General features: G+C 38.5%; 2 protein-coding genes across 4 annotated transcripts in view; one reads left to right on the top strand and one right to left on the bottom strand.

Moving 5' to 3' along the window:
* LOC136826288 (uncharacterized) overlaps positions 1-19,515 on the top strand; it is a 181,465-nt gene that overhangs the window by 10,983 nt on the left and 150,967 nt on the right. The window lies entirely within an intron of this gene.
* Positions 16,411-19,515, bottom strand: part of LOC136826291 (uncharacterized) — a 22,467-nt gene continuing 19,362 nt past the window's right edge. For both annotated transcript variants that reach the window (XM_067083512.1, XM_067083511.1), the window contains one exon: positions 16,411-17,530. Coding sequence is in view for 1 of the 2 variants with exons in the window: in XM_067083511.1 (XP_066939612.1) it covers positions 17,288-17,530 (243 nt within the window). In the remaining variant the exon portion in view is untranslated. The remainder of the gene's footprint in view (positions 17,531-19,515) is intronic.

Below are 19,515 nucleotides of genomic sequence, written 5' to 3'. Positions count from 1 at the left end.
CAATAGCTTTCTTTTACAGAACACTAAAATCAAAGACTTAGTTTGAATCATTATAAAGAAAATTTAGATTTTCTGTCATTTTCTATAAATCTTTATGAACAAGATTACAAAATCTGCATGGCAGGACTCTTTGTATTATGATAATAGTTTATAATATTACTAATTATTCGAAAACGCTTCCCATCTTGGTGAGCTAATAATAAAGATATTCATTATAATGAAAGTCAAAATTTCATAAGTGTTACGTAAATATGAGTACTTCAGAATTTAGCTTACCTTGTCCCATAAGGTTGCCGAAAGACCATTGGCAGTGATGAAATCCAACCGAGTCAAGCTGACTTTTCTTCTTACTGTATTTGGGAGGCAGGAAAATCGTGGTAAAGTGCGTACTGCTTTAGTGTTAACTTGGACGGAATATTCGTGGGAGGATAGGAACGTATGGAAAAGAATCACTGCTTGCAAATTCAGATAAAAATCCAAGGGTTTTTTCATGCAAATCTTTCTACTTTTCTTAAGCCGGGCTTACACTGAGGATGACTAGAAATGTGACTTATCACTACTCAAGACGTCTTTTGTGATCAAGCTAGTCCCCATGCAGTTTAGAATTTCAGGGCCACGGCCACTGATGTTACTGACCCTTCACCCAACAGAGATACCTCAGGAATTTACGTATCTGTCTCTTACTATTCAACTAAAAAGCAACTTTTGCATATTTCTATTCCAACTTTGATCGTATTCCCCATTGTATTACTATTTCACTAGGCCTACGCAGAGGTCTGCCCCAAAAGATCTCATTCCTCCAATGACGTGGGTCGGTGTTGACCAAATATAAGTTATTCATACCACTGTTAAATTGCTGCCTGCCTAGCGCAGAGCTACATCATCATCAAGATGAAAAAAATGTTGAAACATCAGTAACTGGTGCAAATTCAACCAGCAACAATCATAAACAATGATAATTGTTTTATGGAGGTGAACAAGGCTAGATTTCACCGCTGTTATCAAAAGTAACACTCCTTGAATGTCTCAGAGCAGTGCTTTTAAATAATCTTGCAATAGGTCCAAAATAGGTCTGTCTGTCACCCTATTCCCCTTTCGTAAAAATTGTCTTGATTTTAATAAAGGTAATGTGCCAGTCTTACCTTCCCTATAATTAATACATTTTTATGACTTGTCTAAAGGTAAATCTAATATATAGCTGTTGTCTTGTCGAAGGAGTCTCTTCAGATTTATGATAACTAACTTTATAAAACGGTCAAGGTATTTTTCATCGAGTCTTCCATAATCTACATGAAGTTCATAAAACCAAAAAGTTGTTTTGATGTTGTGAGATACTTTTTCTGTTTGGAAAAGTATCTCACCTTGGCTATTTGTTTGAAGTCCTTATATACTTGCCTGCATCAGAGTTTTTCTGGGAATTTAATATCCTGCTCCTAGGTGGTGTTTTTTTTTCACCATACTTATGGGGTTTAATTCGGAAGACCAGATACTGTAGAAGGTTTAAATGTTTGTGTAGGTCTTGAGTTGTCCTAGGTCTGGAAGGTTTCTTGACTAGTTTGGCATTGTCTTCCTTCAGTGTTATGTTAGCTTTATTCTTTGCCTCATAAAAGGACCCACGAAGAGCAACAAATAGATTTACTGGCTAATGATAATACAGGCCCATATCAAGATTCAGCAACATTGAAGATTTAAATAGAAATATGTTACATTGATTCAGTGGTATCCTTACAACATGAATGAAAACAAGCTTTGTAAGCTCTAATGGCTCATTTTGCGTAAGCTAATCTGTGAATCCTCGATTTTCTTCCTACTTACCTAGAAGGGAGATTTGACGTCATAACTATCCAGTTGTGGATAAACTGCACGATACTTATCAGTGCCCAGGCTGTTAAAATCATCGTCAGGACTCCTATCCATGTCTGTTCGAAAAGAATAGAAAATTTATATAATTTTGTAGAATATAAATAGGAATACTTATAAATTAACACATAAAACGTACGTATTGTTGAAATATTTCTCAAATCTGGGAAAGAGAGTCACAGAAGAATAAGATTTCTTTGCAAACCAAAGATAGACAAAGGTTATGTTTTCCAGTTATACAGTAGTAATTTCAGTTTATGTACATTTAAAAGGCAAAGCAAAGAACTTTTAGATACATGCTGATTAACAAGTTGAATGCCGTTTTGCTAAAAATAATTATTAATCGAATTATACAGTGCACATGTAAATGGGTCTATGAATGTTAGGTTTCAATTTCTGGGGACTGCCATATATATATATATATATATATATATATATATATATATATATATATGTATGTGTGTGTGTGTGTGTGTGTATGTGTATGTATATATATATATATATATATATATATATATATATATATATATATATATATACACACATATACACATACACACACACACACACACAAGAGATGTCCATAAAGTCTCTTTACACTTTAAAATAAAAATATATTACAGAAGCAAATGAACAGACAAATATGTGGAAATTATTACAAAATGAGGAATAGATATTGAAGTTTTTTGCCTCATTTAATACAACTCTATTGGGCACCATTAGTTGCATGAAGCACATCAAGACAGTACTTGATTTCTTGCCATGTTCGCTGTAGCATAGTCTCATTAGTGGTAGCAATGGCATCAGTGATGTCCTGTATCTTTGTTCGATACACTTTATCTTTAACATAACCCCATAGAAAGAAGTCCAGGGAAGTGATATCTGGTGAACGAGGTTCCAAGGGAATTGGGTCATCCCTGCCAATCAATGGTTTGGAACTGTTTGATTTAGGAACCCGCGAACATGCAGTCCTCAATATGGTGGTGCATCATCTTGCGGGAAAATGATGGTTGGTTGAATGTCATCTAGTTGTGGTGCCACATATTCAGTCAAAGCAGAAAAATGGACCAATGATTCGATTGCACATGATCCCACACCACACATTCGCCTTTGGACTATCTCGGTGAAGTTCCCTAGTCACATGGGGATGTTCTGATCCCCAGATCCTCACATTACGTGTGTTCATTTTCCCTGAAACATGAAAGGTTGCTCATCACTAAAACAAACTCGGTTGAAGAACCTTTCATCCTCAGAAATTCGTTCCAGCATGTTAACTGCAAACGCTGTTTTGGTTTATCATTTGGCTTGAGTGCGTGTATGAGTTGCACCATGTAAGTGTACAATTGCAAGTTCTTATGTAGGACTTGTGCACTGTTGAACATGGTAACTGTAAGTGCCTGGCAGCAGTACGGACGGACTTTGTAGGAGAACGATCAAAGGCTTGTCTTACATGATCAATGTTTTCCTCAGATATTCTTGGTCGTCCACTCCTCTCTTTATCCAACACTCTCCCTGTCCATAAATTTCTTGTGCCATGCACGAACTGACGGATGTGACAGTGGATTTCTTCCATACTTAGTTCTGTAGTTCTGCTGAGTCTGCGTATCCGATTTTGTTTTCATAAACCATTACACACATTGTGCCTTTTCTTGAGGAGTGTCCATTTTTTAGGGGCTCATTTAACAGTACCTCTTTCATCAACAGGGTACCTGAAATACACAAATGCAATGTGATTAAAAACTTTGATTACTGCTGAGTACATAGACCAAATCTGATTTAAGATATCTCATCAATGGCTTTTGTAATGTATTTTTTTTAAATTGTAAAGAGACTGTATGGACACCCTGTGTATATACATATGTGTGTGTGTGTTTTTGTGTGTGTATGGGTGTTTGTGTATGGAATACCGGCTTATGGCGGAATCTATCAAAATAGCTGCAAGAATCGTTGTTTCTTTATATTCTGCGTGGTAATAGATAAACAGTATTTTAATGCAAAAAATTTTATTCCCTTAATTTCGTGAGTACAATAGATGTCACCTCATTTACATCAAAAAGTGTTTATGCCTTTTATGAGTGTTCCAAAGTTTTGCATCGAAATTCTACCACCCCATTAAATAATTCTGGTAAGACCTTTTAAAAAATCCTATATTTTGCGTTAGAATAAGCTACCCAGAAACCTTAGTTTGGTGCTTAAGATATATTTCTGAAATTTGAAGATGTTGCCAATATCAAATGCTTAACTTCCCGAAACAATCTTGAAGCACTTGATTGATAGGAAAAAGGGAAACGTTCTGTCACATTTAACAGTTTAAAGAGAAAATCGTTGTCAATGATAAATTTATATATATATCGTCATACAAATTCACATAATGGATGTAGGTCCTGACGGGTTTCGACTGTATTTTTAAGCCATTGAGGAAGGAGTGATTCATTGTGGTATAAATTCACAGTATATATGCTAGGGGGACATAGCGAACGAGCTTACAGCCTGTTGGAGACTTAATATCCACACCTGACAGATGTCAGAGCGAAGAGCGCAATGTCTCCCTAGCATATATATTGCGAATTTCTACCACTATGTATCAGTCCTTCTTCAGTGGCTTAGAAATACAGTCGAAACCGGTCAGGACCTACACCTAGTTTGTGAATTTGCATGACGATACATAAATGTATCTTTGACAACAATTTTGTTTTCAAACTATCAAAATGTGACAGAACGTTTGCCTTTTTCTTATTAATCGAGTCTTCAAGATTGTTTCAGAAAGTTAAGCCTTTGATATTGGTCGGTCGCACCTTCAAATTTCAGAAGTATGTCTTCAAAACTTTCAGAAGTATGTTCTCTGAACACTAAACTATTTAATGGTTTTTTTCGATGCAAAACCTTTGAACACGCATTTTGATTCTAAAGCAAAATATTTTTGTATGGGGTAGGATTCTCCTGAAGAGTCTTCCCAGCGAGAATTATTTAATGAGACGTGTGAGATGTTTGTTATGTTTTATACTGTTGGCTTTGATGCAAAACCATTTGAACAAACCTATCCGTTGATTACATTTTGGATGAAAATCAGTCGGCTGCGGAGATGACATCTGTTATAAAAATATATATATATATATATATATATATATATATATATATATATATATATATATATATATATATATATATAATATAATATTAGTTCAGTTATATTTCCCATCTGCCTTTGAGTGCATTGTGTGTCTGTGTCTATGCGCTTATGCGCATGTGTAATGGGGTTAAGCTTTTTTGGCTCAGATCTGTTTTTTTTTTTTTTTTTGTGCGTGACTATTGCATAACACGAAAATATAGGTGTTTGTGACTAAAGTGGCATCAGTCGTTTTTTTTATTTCATTAATTTGCAAAACTATGCCAGCAGCTTTCCATTTCATTTTGGAAAATACTTTCGAAAGTATTTCGAGAAGAACCAGTTCCCAGAGCACTGACACAAAAAACACAATTTTATCTCCACCGTCAAGTGGAAAACTTCTGTGAAAACATGAACGTGATCTTACATTATAATGGAAAGGTTTGATGAAGCCAGAAACGTCGTGACCTAGAACAGGCCTTTTGAAAGCTATGGTCTGATCGTTGATGTATACAGGGGTGCCGAAGTCTATGGCTTTCGTCCTCTTGACAGACATTGAGTAGACTGTAGCTGACATAGAGGCCTCCTGGCGAGTGGGTAGAAAGAACTGTTATTTCTATCATTTTATATAATAAAAACTAATGCGGGCGAGGCAATTGGCTAAAGTTTTCTTTTTGTTATTATTATATATTATTCAGAAGATGAACCCTATTCATATGGAACAAGCCCACAGGGGCCATTGACTTGAAATTCAAGCTTCCAAAGAATATAGTGTTCATTAGGAAGAAGTAAGAGGAGGTAAAGTGAAATACAGAAAGAAGAGATGTCACTTGTTGAAAAAAATAATAGATAGATAGAAATGCATTAAAATGCAAAAGAATAGTATTAGGGCAGTAATGCATTGCATCTTCGCTTGAACTTAACTTAGAGAAGCGCCAATGTAGTAAAAAAAGGAAGGATGGATTGGTCGGAAATTATGAATGTTTAGGACCCACCTCAAAGAAGGAAAGAAGGACGCATCGGAGTGTTATGAGGAGTTTTGTTGTAAGGAGCAAAGGAAAGACGAGTGAAAAATGGAAAGAAATTCTAATTGTGACATCTTAACCACAAAGAGGGAAGGAAGGTCTAGAAATCTCTGCCTTGACTGAGTTGCAGCGTAGGAATGGTTTTTTTTTTTTTCAAGGGAGTTGTGAGCTGAGGAAGATTTAAAGTGAGTGTATCAAAAATTGTTGGTCTGTTGAAGTATTTGTTCTGTTTTGTCCTTCATTCAGGTTGGTAGTATATGATAGGTGATGCTATGGTTACTCTTGTTTCTTTTGAAACATGTTTCCCTTTTACGCACTTTATTTTTATTTCAGCTAAAAGAGTAAAAATAAATTGAATGCGTCAAATAACTAAGGTTTAAGTTTCTTAGTAGTAATGTTTCCTGCAGTTCTGTTCCATAAAAATAACTGTTTGAAGGAGCCTTGACTTTTATATGTTTTTAATTTTAGGGTGGGCCTTTTTATTTTGCTGGAATTCCGTAAGGAATCGATAATTCGACCCATGAAAAATCTTCTTTATCTCAGGTCCTTCACTTAGCTGTAGGTCTTACCTGTGTCTGTTTGGAATATCTCTTTCACATAATAACTCTTACTATATACCCAATAAAAAAAGATCTTGTTCAAAAGGGCTTTTATAGTTTTTAAGAATGCTTTAGGGCTCTTGAACGCCAATATTGATGAAATAGTTGTAAAATTTTTATTTATGTACAGAAAAGTACTATTACCCCTTTTTCTTTAATTGTTTGGTTATTACTTTTTACTTCCTCTGTTGATTGTTTATCATCGTTATTTTCTTTCCGACTTCCATTCGTTGCTATTGTCCGTTCCCAAAATATTTATAATCAAATGCACTTATTATTCATTGTTAATTCCTTCTCTGACATAAACCTTTCAGAGTTTGCGTTGAATATCATTTTTGGTTAACGCTACTCAGACTTATCCCCCTTTGTTTATAACTGTTGTATCTTGACGCTTACCCCTCTATGGAGTATTCCGATGGAGCCGCTCCAAGACCCGTCAGGCAGTTCCATGCCCCAGTCGGTGTCCTTTCCTCGCACGAGGTTGTAGCTGTCAAAAGAATCGTGATAATCAAATTATTCGTGAGACTTTGTTCAAGACCTTACCACACACACACGTACAGATTATTATAAGATATCAATCACTGGCTGGGCCGTGGTGGGGGGCGGGGGATTGCACCCGCTGCGTTAAATGTCTGCTGTACCTCTTTTGGCCTATCAGTAAATTAGCTACCTGAATGTTAGTTGGCTGTGATGTTTCTGGATCCAGCCCCACTAAATGGAAAAAGGCGTAGAGTAACAAATATATATCAGTATATAAAAATGCACATATTTTTGGCGCACACGAAGAGCATTCTGTCAATATCTTCGTGCTAACAGTCAGCTTGTAAGAAAATGTCTCAAGAGGATTACGCAATAATGATGTAGATCATGGGTGCACTTAATGCATAATTTACATAATTGTCAGACCTGGTCCAAACTTAACAAAGAAACCCTTCTGGCACATTTAGGACATTGTTAATTGTTTTTATTTAAAAAAAAAAAACGGAATAAATCCGAACCATGCCAACGAACTAAGCCAACTCCTCTCTGCAAAGATGGTGCATGATATCTCTTTGCTTTCCTTCCTTCTCCACTTGCGAACTTCATCAGCCGACTGATCACAGTGTACATTATTGTAAGGGAACATGCCAAGATCATTCAGTCCTGGCCCTTTCCCTTTCCTCTCTACTAGAAGTATCTTAACACTACTTACCAAAAGCCCATCTTCTCGGCGATGATGTCCACAATGTCTATGATGCTCCCGACGACCTTGTATGGCGGTGTTGAATTCAAGAAGATTGTGTATGGATTCCACTGCAATTAAAAAATTTCTTTGCTATAGAGAGATTTAGCCCATGTATGAAAAAGTCCTATGTTGTAGAGTAAAGAAATATATGCATATTAATTCATATAAAGCCATACATGAATTTACTGTAATGCATGCAGAGAATCATGATCTTCTGAACAGCAGAACAGTAACAAGTTGATTTTCTTAGTTTCTGCCTTATTGGTTTACCAGAAGCTACTACAGCAGAATAGTTCATGTAATTAATCTGAAGTCCTGTCAGCTCACTAATTTAATTTCCAAGGCTTACCAGTAAAAAAAAAATGCCATTTTACAAGACTTACTTCAGCAATGGTAAGGTTGAGGCATCCAGTAACATTTTCCCAATCCATGAGTCTTCTTCACCGTGCTCTGATTTAACACTGGCTCGCCCTGTGTCGACCACACCATCGTGAACCCTTGAAAATTGTTGTTACTGTTTTACACCAATCGATTCGTATTTCATAGAATACTCTCAACTTAACCCCATTGACTAATGCAGTTTTATCATTATTATTGCCACACAAACAAGCAATCCAGGAAACCAACGAACCGTTACTTTCTCAGTAAAAATAATCGACTTCCTTATTTTCTCTTTTGGCCAACTGGTTTATATTGCTATTTGATATGGACTGATACTTTCCGATAATTTGCATTTGGTGTACAACACTTCAGTCTTAAGGATGGAATTCCAGTATGCAATTATGGTCGACTTGAAAGCAGTTTCTCTAGTTTAGCTTTTGGGCATTGGAGGAATTGCTTGTTTATATCGAATCTGAACTCGAAATAAAATGATATAACATTTTGAATTTTATCGACATTAATTTTAAATCATTAAAGAAGTACAAGTATACGTTTTCAGATCTGTTAATTGTAATCATACACAGACACCTGCACACATATATGTACATATTTATATATGTTTATTATGTATATATACATTTATATGTATCAGGTGTCAGAGTGGTTACAGTCACACACACAGACCACACGCCTAAATATATACTGTATGTGTATATATATATAGACATATACATACACATATATTTATATATATGTATGTATGTTTATATATACACAGTATATATACATACATATAGACATAATGTATATATTTATATGTATATATATATATATATATATATACTATATATATATATATATATATATATATATACTGTATATATATATATATATATATATATATTATATATATATATATATATATATATATATATATATATATTGTAAAAGATTATAAAATACGCTATGAAAGCACCCGCCTTTCTGCTTTGCTCGGCCGATAGATAGGCCTATATTTTGAACCTGTGAGAGGTAAATTCTGGCTAGTTTGAACCAGAAGTCGACCCTTTCCGGCCGTCCTGCTCTCGCCGCTCGCAGATTCCTCCGCTGTCATGATTCTGCCCCTGCCTGAGGGCCGGTGAACTGAACTGCGCTGGTTAATGTCCGAGATGGCGAACAAAAGGGAGTCGCAGGGGTTATGAGCCCAGATGGCTCAAATTGACACTGCCAGCTCCTCTCCAGCCCCTGGCACATCTGCCCTCGCTCAGGCTCATGCCTTTATGCTCAATTGGGATCAAGGGAAATGGGTGGAAGTGTGTCAGGCGATTTTCACCCCAAACGTTGGAGACAACCCTGAGAGGCCAGATGAAAGAAGCAGGACAGACCTGGTCTGACTCTTTGATAGGGCCCTCTCTAAATGGCCAGACCTGGGTCAGGAGGACATCCTCGAGCGGTTCAAGATTAAAACTTTTATATTATGCCCCTTCTCCTTAGTAACCAATAAAAGGTCAGGACTTAGTGGAGTTCGCCTTGCTGACACGTGGGGACACAGTCACGCTGCAAGCTTTGGGACGCAAAGGTGCACCTGAGTGCACCCCCCAAGAATGCCCACTGCAGAAACCTGTTGTGCTTCTGCAAGAAAGCCGACATTCCACAGTGAGCAGTTGAAACAAGCCCCTGCACTCCCACCACCCCAAACCCACCCCGGGAATATACCAACTCAAAGACTGCAACTGGGGCAGTGCATGAAGTCCCAAATCCAGAGCTATTGCTCAGCTGCAAAGTTTATGACCATCATCCACATGGGCAAATGCACCAATAAATCAAGTACTCCTGCCATCGCCTTGGCAGTTACAAATCCAAAGTCCTTAGGCCTCCAGGAGGCCCATTTACATGAAACCTTATCGATGTAGCTACCTGCCAGGTCAAGGCATTTGATGACTTTGGTTCACAGATTTCTAAGAAAGACAAAGTTCCCTACATCAGCTACCATTAACGCCCCTGCAATGAGGTAAATCAATTCAAAATGATACGAGTTCAGTTGAGAATCACAAGACCTACAGATCCAAAATCCAACCTTGTAGCATTTAGGTTAAACTTCCTGGGTCAGGACTAGTCCCCATCTGGTATCCAGAACCCAGTTCCAAATCTTGGTCATTAATTAGGCACGAGCCCTCAAACGCCATTCATTCCTCCTTCCTCTGAGTCACGAAGTAAGTTGCTCCATCAAGATTGATTCCAGATGCCAGGTCCCGGCCCTGCCCCAGTGCCAGTGCCAAGGCCCCAAATAGATTCTTTCCAGAGATCCCAAAATCATTACGATTTGCCTAACCTGCCACGGTCCGTAACGATGAGCAAATTTCAGATAGGCCTGACCTTAGTGCCAGCGCCAGAGCATGCCCCCTCCCATTCAAGGTCCCAGTGTTCTGGCATTTCTCCGGCCTGGCTCCCCACTATGAGGAGGATTCTTCCGACCACAGCAGAAGCTAACGTGTTTCAGTTCAACCCGTTTTGAGCTGGTCATGGTCTTGTGTGTTCATGCCCAATACCTACCTATTCCCTCTTTCCCGTGTTTACACGCAGACTTCCCTTTGGGTAAGAGCCCTCCTCAAATGGCCAATGAACTCACGGAACTGTTAGAGTTTGTGTTTTATATGTCTGTTGGTTATTGTATTGCAAGGCCATTGACCTTAGTGCCACGGCTAAAGCACTGCATAAATGTGAGTTAATAACGAACCACCTAACGAAAACATGTAAAAAAAAAAAAAAATGCATATATTGGATGTAACAGCTATAAAAGTTATGCATGATTATTCTAAGATTTACCTTGATAAATAACCTATATTATTGTATTTAATATTTACAGAAACTTTCTTATATTTGTAATCTGTTCCAAATGCTTAATTTAAAACAAACGGAAAATTATGATTTATCGGCATTTTAATTGATAATAATTTAAAGGAATATTTGAGATTTCCTTGCCGTTAATTGAACTACTGTATTCCCTTCAACTTTCTCAGTTATCATGTGACGCTGAAAGGATTTAGTTTACAAATATACGAGTGTTGTGAACGGGACTAAAATAATGGCTTTGTCAGGCAGAATAGAGACATTAGCACCCGACTGAAGGTGCAGATTAAGAGAAAGGACATCTTTTCATGAACACCATGGAATGCTTGAAAGTAAAAAATGATTTTATCTCACGTGATAAGGAAAAAAGAAATAACCCTTAATCTTAATCCTGTGGATGACCTCCTCAACTTTCCTCTGAACATGTGATGCTTTTGTTTACAGACACGAGGTTGTGAGGAGACTCCGAGAGGCAGAATAGCTGGATGCAGATTAGCGAAAGACATCTGGCATTTCCATTCCCGATCCACGCGCATAGGGAAACGCCCAACCCTACCACGTGGCCCTATCTTGTAAGGGACCCTTGAGGGTTCTTAGAGACAGCTGAAGCCCGAGCGAGACACATCTCCTTCAGCCACCATTACTCAGAGAGCCACCTCTTCTACAAGGTAAAGTGATTTGTTGCACACGTTCTTCCAGTCAGTCACACTGTTTTAATTCTCGTATTAAACTCCCTATTTCCATTTCTAAGTGCCAGTATTTCCATATCAACCTTGCCTTGTTAGGGCAGTGTTATGTAAATGCCTGTTTAAATAATTACATAAAATTGTGTGTTCAAGGCTTCTTTGGCACTCTCAGCTCTCCTTGTCCTATGCATATTTTACTGTGTCCGTATTGGCTTTTAATTCGTAAATCTCTCCGTTTACAGAGGGTTTGTTAGCCGTGGAAATCTCTCTTGACTGTGCCTTGTATCAGCATCGTCACACCGAGTATGTCTTATTCAGACATATTAAAATTTGTTCATCATGAACAAACTAAGTCTTATTCAGACATTAAAATTCATTCATCACAAACAAACCACATCCTTTTCAGACATATTAAAATTTATCATCACAAACAACTGAGTCTTTTATACATACTGAAACCAGTTCATCACAAACAAACTTGGGTCTTTTCAGACACCCTGAAATTTGAGTCTTTTCAGACATATTGATTATCTAAAGGGTCACACCCATATAAGCGTTACCGTATCTCAAGAAGATGTCTACGACATCCAGAACCCAGCAAAATGAGGATTTCAAGTTCTATATGTCCTCTGGAAAGGACATGGGACTGTCAAGACAAGCCCTGAGGGAGTGGGTCCAAGAGATAATAGACGATGCCAAGGCAGAGAGAGAGAGGCCAAAATAAAGGCAAAGAGGGAAGAGAAAGATAGGTTAGATAAACTCGCAAAGGAAGAACAAAAGAGAAAGGAGAAGAATGAGGAACAAGAAAGGATGAACAAGAAGGAAAGGTTAAGAAGGAAGAGCAAGATAGGCTGGATAAACTCGCAAAGGAAGAACAAGAAAGAAAGGAGAAGAAGGAAGAGCGAGATAGGCTGGATAGACTTGCAAGGGAAGAACACGCAAGAAAGGAGAAAGAACAGGAATGAAAGGATAGGCTCGAAAGGGAGGAAAAGCAGTGGGCCCATGAGCTCCAGATGGCTCAAATTGGCACTGCCAGCTCCTCTCCAGCCCCTGGCACATCTGCCCTCGCTCAGGCTCATGCCTTTATGCTCAATTGGACCGGATCAAGGGAAATGGGTGGAAGTGTGTCAGGCGATCACAAAGGCGTACGAGATCACCCCCAAACGCTGGAGACAACCCTGGAGAGGCCAGATGAAAGAAGCAGGACAGACCTGGTCTGACTGGGCATATCAGTCAGATAGGGCCCTCTCTAAATGGCCAGAGTCCCTGGGAGTCTCCACTGCCGAGGACATCCTCGAGCGGTTCAAGATTGAAAACTTTTTATATTATGCCCCTTCTGCCTTAGTAACCCATGTATGCGAAAAAGCGCCTACGACTCTAGTGAAGTGCTGTCGCCTTGCTGACACGTGGGACACACATCACGCCCATTCAAGCTCATTGGGACACAAAATATGCCCTCCTTCTTTCACCTGAGGGCACCCCTCCACCCAAGAATGGGCACTCGCAGAAACCTGTTGTGTGTGGGTTCTGCAAGAAAGCTGGACATTCCACAGAGCAGTGCTGAAACAAGCCCCCTGCACTGCCCACCACGCCTTTCAAACCCTCTCCCGGGAATATACCAACTAACAAGCCTGCACCCTCCACTGGGGCAGTGCATGAAGAGATTACATCCAGAGCTATTGCACAGCTTGCAAAGTTTATGACCACTCACCCACATGGGCAAAATGCACCAATAAATCAAGTACTCCTGCCATCGCCTTGGCAGTTACAAATCCAAAGTCCTTAGGCCCTCCAGCCAAGGGTCCCATTTACATGAAACCTTATTGAGGTAGCTACCCCGCATGCCAGGTCAAGGCATTTGATGACTTTGGTGCACAGATTTCCCTCATAAGGAAAGACAAAGTTCCCTATGGAGCTACCATTAACCGACATAAACTCGTCACAATTGAGGGTATCAATCAATTCAAAATGATACTCCCTACTGTTCAGTTGAGAATCACAAGACCTCACAGATCCAAAATCTGCAACCTTGCAGTAGCAAGCTATATTCCTGGAGGTTATGATACCCTCCTGGGACAGGACTTCCAGTCCCCATCTAAGTTAAGTTACAGCAATCCAGGGGTCCAAATCCCCCAAATCATTCATTAGGCACGAATAAACCTCAAACGCCTGCATTCATTCCCCTGCCAGTCCCACCTGAGTACGATGTGCAGTTGCCCCCTCCATCAAGATTGATTCCAGATCCCATTCCGGTGCCCGGCCCTGCCCCAGTGCCAGTGCCAGGGCCCCAAATAGATCTCCCTCCAGGAGATCCCAAACTCAATTCACGATCTCTGCCTGTGCCACTTGCGTGCACTGAACAGTGCCACGCTCCGTCCGTCCCCAACGATGAGCAAATTCCAAATCAAATGATAGTGCCTGACCCTGCCTTAGTGCCAGCGCCAGAGCATGCCCCCAATCTCCATTCAAGAGATCCCAGTCAGGATCGCCTCTCTTCTCCCGGCCTGGCTCCGCTACCTGCGCCAGTATGAGAGACAGATTCTTCCGACCACAGCAGAAGCTCAACCGAAGGAGCGGCCTTGCAACCCGTGCCTGAGCTGGTCATGGTAACCTGCGAGCCAATCATGCCCACCACGACCTCTTCCCCTCTTTCCCGGTCCCCTGCAGACACGACCATGGGTAAGGATTCTGCCTTGTCTCAAATGGCCAATGAACTCACGGAACTGTGGCAACTTGGGGTAGAGCCTGCAATGAATGCCCCTCCTTCGGCCACCAAAGACCGTGTACTTTACATATTTGTCTGTTCTTCATTGTACTTAGCTTTGTGCCCATAAGCACCATTGACCTTAGTGCCACGGCTGGCACTGTACCGTCGACTTAACTAACGTGGCGACACCTAACGAAAATCATGTATACTTCATTGTAATCCCTCATAAAGGCAAACTAACTGTATGTCTTGGACTGTAACAGCTACTAAAAGTTAAGTGCATGATTATTGTGTTTAATATTTACAGAAACTTTCTTATATTTGTAACTGTTCCTGTTTCAAAACAACGGTAGCTTATGATTTATCGTATTTTAATTCTTATAATAATTTACTCATTTCTTTTGAGATTTCCCTTAAGGAGAAAATACTGAATTCTTAATCAAGTAAATTTTCAGATATCTCATATGACGCAGAAAGATTTAGGTTAATAAATATACATGAGTGCTGTTAACGAGGAAAGTAAAATAATATAAAGCATTTGTCAGCTGAATCCTTGGTTTGGTAGACATTAGCACCCGACTGAAGGTGCAAGATGTCAACTTGGGCGGGGAGTTGCTATATCTTTCCAAGCATCCCAGCCATCAAATGCTTAATTTAAAGCTGGAAAATAAAACAGTGCATTTTGGCACTACCTGATAAGGAAGGGCAAAAGGAATATTGGCCCCTCCCTTAATCCGTTAATCGCACTCTGTATATCTCTTCAACTTTCTCTTCTCGAACATGTGATGCTGCGGAGCCCTTTGTTTACAGACACGAGGTTGTGAGGAGACTAAGTATGGCCGTAGGCAGAATAGAGCCGGCGATGCAGATTAGGAGAAAGGACATCTGGCATGAACACCTGGATCTTGAGTAATGAATGATCCACGCGCATAGGGAAACGACACCAACCCTATCTACCTGTGGATGACCTCCTAACCCCTGACCAAAGTCATATAAGGGCCTCACTGAAGGGACAAGAGTGAGAGACAGCTGGATGCGAGCGAGACACATCTTCCCTCTTCCATTCCCACCTAACTCAGAGAGCCAAGCCCTACAAGGTAAAGTGATCTGTTGCACAGGTTCTTCCAGTCAGTCACACTGTTTTAATTCTCATACTAAACTCCCTATTTCCGTTTCTAAGTGCCAGTATTTCCATATCAACCTTGCCTTGTTAGGGTAGTGTTACGTAAATGCCTGTGTTTAAATAATTACATAAAATCGTGTGTTCAAGGCTTCTTTGGCACCCTCTGTGCATGCCTTGTCCTATGCATATTTTACTGTGTCCTTACTGGCTTTTAATTCGTAAATCTCTCCGTTTACAGAGGGTTTGTTAGCCGTGGAAATCTCTTGACTGTGCCTTGTATCAGCATCGTCACACCGACAGATATACCTTCAAGTTTTTCCAGTTATAATTAACCTCTCAGGCCTTGCGTGCCTGATTAGTCCATTTCATTTTCTGATAGTTCATTTCATGTAAATATACGTAATTTTAAACTTACCCTAACGTGTTTGCTTACAAATACCTTGTGATTAGAGCCCTCAGCTCAGTTAAATTCCCCCTTTTTCCTTGTTTTTTTTTTCATGATTTCCTGATTAACAGCAGTCAGATTTTATACAAAAATAGAGGTAAGTAACGAAATAATTAATTTAGAGTCTATAACTGGCTCATGATAAGCATTTCCCCAGGTTAAATGGTATAAATATGCATATAAATGTGTGTGTGTAAATGTGTGCGTGTACAGTATGTACCAATATGAATTATATTAACAAAACCAGTAAAAGGAAGCATCCTGTGCAAACGAATTCAAGAGTAGTGTCCCACTGTCTGGTGGATTAGGGTATTCTGGGTGAGCTACAGTTGATAATGTCATTAGAATTCTTTGTCTTTTATAAAGTTCATTATAGACCAAGCATAAGGTTAAGAAGTACCTCTTGTTGATTTTTGGAAAAAAATTTAATATAATCAACACACCCTTTGAAAGCATTAGGAATCCAGTTTAATGCTTTAGATGACAGAAAATGCTGCATTATCCGAAATTTTATGTTGATAGAAATTCGTAACCAAAAACACATGTTTTATAACCCTTTTATAACCCTTTTTGTTTTTTCCTGTGCTTAGTGTTGTATTTTACAGATCCACGGAGACATGCTACGTTCTTTACCTTCATGGGTTCTACTGTTTGGGAGACTGATTGCATGTTTTCACCAGTCTCTTAATTTGAGTAAAGCTTTAACAGATGACCCTGAAACTTTCCTTGAACATCTAATTCAAAAAGTGACTCTGATGATAAACTAGCTGCTGGTCTGAAACCTTCGACTTCTTTCGAAATGCTTAAAATCAACGACATCCTTACTGATATTGTTGCTGTTCTGTCTGCATCAAGACGCGACCTGTATCTAGTCCATTTATATATTTGCGCAACTTCGAATTTCCTTAATTTAGTCAACGAACTTTACATTCAAGCATACTTGTTTTTTCTGTTATTTATTTATTTTTTATTATTCCTTTTCTCACATACAAACAATCTGCTCTTTAGAAGTATGGCAGGCAAGATCATGGCTTTTAGGGTCGGTCCTTAAGAATACAAGCACATTTTGAATAATAATAATAATAATAATAATAATAATAATAATAATAATAATAATAATAATAATAATAATAATGATAATGATAATAATAATCTCGAAGACAGAGCATCGTTTGCTGAAAACATTCAGTAAATGCAAGTGTTCACTTTCGTCGTGGATTCAGCGCAAGTATCATTTCTGTCCTCTGAGATCTTAATCGATCTGAACAGAGACTCAGTTTTCAAGACCTCCTCATGTAAAATCCTTTGGTGTAGTCCCAGTCTGGCGAATTAGGGTCGTAGTACTCGCTGAATTCGTAGTTGTAGCAGCTGTATTCATAGTCAGTGTAGGACTTGAAGTAATCTAGCGATCCGGCGTAGGACGCCTCAGGGATGATGGATGTCATGTTGGCGATGCCGTGTCCGATGTACCGACACCCGTGGCAGAAGCGCTTCTGGATGTGGCATCCGATGCGGCTGACGTTCTGGAAGGTAAATAAAAAATGATTTTATAGAAACAGCCCAAAGGAGGATTTGTCGTCAACAAGAACCACGGAAGACAAGAAGCTCTCGTAATAAACATTAAAGACTAAAATGCTTAAGCTACCAAAGTCAAAGTGAAGAGAGATTACAAAATGCAATTTTTATATCATACGTTGTTCAGGAATGTCGAGAGTAAAAAAAAAAAATGAAAACAACTTTTCTAGAATGTTATTTTCCTGTAATGTAGATGTTAAATATCCTTTGTTCGCAACGACACGGAGCTTTTTCGACTATTATTATGATGTCAGGCAATGATTCAATCAATTTTGAAAGGTCTTCTGGATAGCTCTTGTTAGCTACAGCATACGGACAGGGCTCTTGTTCATCTCAGTGAAAATATGTCCAAACGTTTAATACTCCTTCTCAATTTCCGTTGGGACGTCACCGCTACACCTACTGACTGAAGGTATTATTTGTAACTTTCTATTCCCTTTTGTTTTTATTCTAATTTTCAGCATTTTAAGCGTCTCTGCTTCTTATTCTTAATAATTAAGGAGGTTCTTTATGTTTCTTTTCTCTTTTTGTAGTACCATATTGATGTCTGAATCGTGAAAACCTACTTTGCCTAGGTGCACCTAGCTGCCTATTTTAGTGCTACTAAGACTTTCCCGGTCTTAGGGTGCGTCCATACTATAGTAAAACATTTCATAATCACACGTCGGAAGCTTATCGGATACATATCACAGATAGGTTGAAAACAAGTCAACGGTTTTAAGCGAAGAACGAAACTTTGGCAAATACCGGATAATCGTATGCAGTACTGGTTAGAGCTAACAATAAGTCGTTGACCTGTATTCAACTTGTTCTTGATATGTGTGCAATAAGTTGCCGACATGTGTTTATGATGTATTTTTTTGCAGTGTGGATTGCGTTAGCTATTTCTTTGGAGTTTTACTTGCTTTTTTGTTTACTAATAAAAAAGTTTCGTAAGCTTCAAAAATAAATTATACTCGTATATGCAACCGTGGATGAGTCAAATAAATGTTTATCTTTTATAGGCGCCATAATCTCTTCCTTTTCGGTCGATATAAAACTTATTTCTTACTGAGAGAAATGTCTCAGTGCTTGTCAAATCGGAATCAGCAGTTCTGGTCTCAAAAATAATCTAGTAAATTCCTTTTTGTCAATGACTTGAGTGTTCTGTAGATTGTTGACACCCTGTATTTTCTTCTTTAAAGGGGATATATAAATATATAGTATATATATATACAGTATATATATATATATATATATATATATATAGAGTTTTAAGCGTGTGTATATCTATGTGTTGTGCGCATGTACCTGCGTGTATATATTACCAAAAGAAAACAAGGTCATAATTGTTCTCACAAGAAGTAAGATCACCCGTTTTGGCAAATGAAAATTTTTTAGAGTCACGGGAAGATTCACTGTCTCTTAGTCTGCCAATGAATCGTTAGTACAAAGGTTCCGACGATTTCATAATGTTTATTTACACCTTCACTGGATCTGACAGAATCAAACATAGAGCACGAATGAGATGAGTCCTTTTCTTACGCCCTGAACCGTAAGCAGGTACCGGCGCAAACTAGTAAACGTTTAAATCACGCGTTCCCTCCCTTACCGAGCTACGCCTAATAATTTTTGCCTAAAATGCATTTGAAATTGCTTTCGTAAATCTTGTCTTTCTCTGCCGAGGGAGACTAGTGTATCTTACATCGTCATTGATTTTGCAGGCTTTCATATATATATATATATATATATATATATATATATATATATATATATATATATATATATATATATATATATATATATATATATACAGTATATATATATATAATATATATATATATATATATATATATATATATATATATATACTTATGTATTTATATATGCACATCTGTGTGTATTTGCGCATACAAACGTATTTATGGATATGAATAGTAAATCTGAGAATATT

The sequence above is a fragment of the Macrobrachium rosenbergii genome, chromosome 40 (genome assembly GCF_040412425.1).
Source record: "Macrobrachium rosenbergii isolate ZJJX-2024 chromosome 40, ASM4041242v1, whole genome shotgun sequence".
NCBI classification, from domain to species: Eukaryota; Metazoa; Arthropoda; class Malacostraca; order Decapoda; family Palaemonidae; genus Macrobrachium; species Macrobrachium rosenbergii.
Note: the sequence above shows the minus strand (reverse complement) of the source record. Positions and strands in the feature narration are given on the sequence as shown.